Raw genomic sequence first — 1,578 nt, forward strand, 5'->3', positions numbered from 1 at the left:
CACTTTATCTGATAGGTATATAAAAATGCCCAGTAATGCTGAACTTGTTAACGTACAACAGCAGTTTTACAAACAGGCTTCGTTTTCCAGAGTTATTGGATGCGTTGATGGAACCCATATAAAAATCCAATCTCCAGGTAAGTATTAACGAACTATTTTCTAAAAATTAATTGCTATGCAATGAATGTCCCCGAAGTATTTCGAAGAGGACCCCGAAGTATTCCGAAACAGAAAGGGGTATTTTTCAATTAACACTCAAGTCGTTTGCGATAGCAACCTAAAAATCATGGATTTGGTGGCAAGGTGGCCGGGATCTACACGATACCACCATTTTTATGAATTGTGCATTAAAAGCCAAATTTGAAGGACATTATTTTCCAAATTCTCTGTTACTAGGTAAGGTTATTTGTAGACAGATTCAGTCTGTTTCTAATAATGTATGAAATATGTAATTATTATAGGTGATTCCGGATACCCTTTAAAATCATACTTGCTAACCCCATTGGCTAATACTGGAACTAGGACTGAGCGGCTTTATAATGAGTCTTATATTCGGACGCGGAATTGTATTGAGAAGCTGTTTGGCGTCTGGAAAAGACGTTTTCCTGTACTAGCCTACGGTTTACGACTAAAAGTGTCTACTGTTATGTCAGTTATTCTGGCCACAGCTGTTCTGCATAATATTGCCAGAGCAAATAGTGAGCCGGAGCCTCCACCACCAGAAAACGTTAATTTGAACGAGCTTAATTATCTCATTGCAGCTGGACAAATCCCTGATATCCCTAATGTTAATTCCCATAATCTTAATTTTAGAAACACATTAGTGAACGACTATTTTGCAAACTTATAGTAGGTACTGCATGGATGTCCAAGGAAAACTAAACATTGCATTTACGTTATTATTACCATATTGCAAAAACATGTAACAATAAATTATATTTATATTTTCATAATATTTTCTTTTCATTGATGATTTGAAGTTTCAAGAGCTCCAATTTCAGAGCTTGTTCTTTTTTTTGAAATTTTAAATCGTTTTCCATCTTCTGTTTTCCCAAATCGGCAATTGCTAGCCATTTATCCATTAGCTGATCATATTTATCGGCTAACAGCGATAAAGCCAGAGATCGTACCGTGGTATTAGGGAGTCTTCGACCACTTGACATCTGGGGTGTGCGTGCCTGCTTTGCATAAAGTTTTATTAGATTCCTGATAATATTGAGAGCAACTTTAGTTTAATTTGATAAAACACTTACATGCTGTTGCGTTAGGTTTTCGGACAAAGACGTTTTCAAAGACCTTGCCTTCTTCCATTGAAATTGTCCTTCAAATAATGGCAAGGTAGTAATTTCGGGCGAATCAAGGATTTCAGATACATTGGTTTCAAGCGCATCCTCTTCGACATCATCTTCATCTATAAATAGAAATATACAGGGTTGCTCATTAGTGCGTCAAAGTGCGATATCTCAGTAAATATGAAGTTTGCAAGAAAATTCGTCCAACGAAAGTTTTTCACGTTTAAAAGGTCCACATTCTAAAATTACTTTCCAATATACAGGGTGCATCATAAACGTGTGGTAG

General features: G+C 36.3%; 1 protein-coding gene and 1 long non-coding RNA gene across 2 annotated transcripts; one reads left to right on the forward strand and one right to left on the reverse strand.

Annotated features, from left to right (window-relative positions):
- The first annotated feature begins 6 nt into the window (after window positions 1-6).
- LOC125503450 lies at window positions 7-825 on the forward strand. Its single transcript, XR_007280869.1, has 3 exons — window positions 7-137; window positions 197-396; window positions 462-825. It is a non-coding gene; the product is annotated as an uncharacterized LOC125503450 (long non-coding RNA).
- A 60-nt stretch (window positions 826-885) lies between these two features.
- Window positions 886-1,411, reverse strand: LOC109542343 (the record flags this gene model as incomplete). The annotated part of the gene is given in 2 exon segments (XM_048663834.1): window positions 886-1,178; window positions 1,254-1,411. Coding segments are annotated over 2 exon segments (389 nt in total), but the record flags the coding sequence as incomplete, so codon positions are not given.
- Window positions 1,412-1,578: the final 167 nt, after the last annotated feature.

The sequence above is a fragment of the Dendroctonus ponderosae genome, unplaced genomic scaffold (assembly GCF_020466585.1).
Source record: "Dendroctonus ponderosae isolate FM_Combo_2020 unplaced genomic scaffold, Dpon_F_20191213v2 Dpon_F_20191213_2, whole genome shotgun sequence".
Classification (NCBI taxonomy): Eukaryota; Metazoa; Arthropoda; class Insecta; order Coleoptera; family Curculionidae; genus Dendroctonus; species Dendroctonus ponderosae.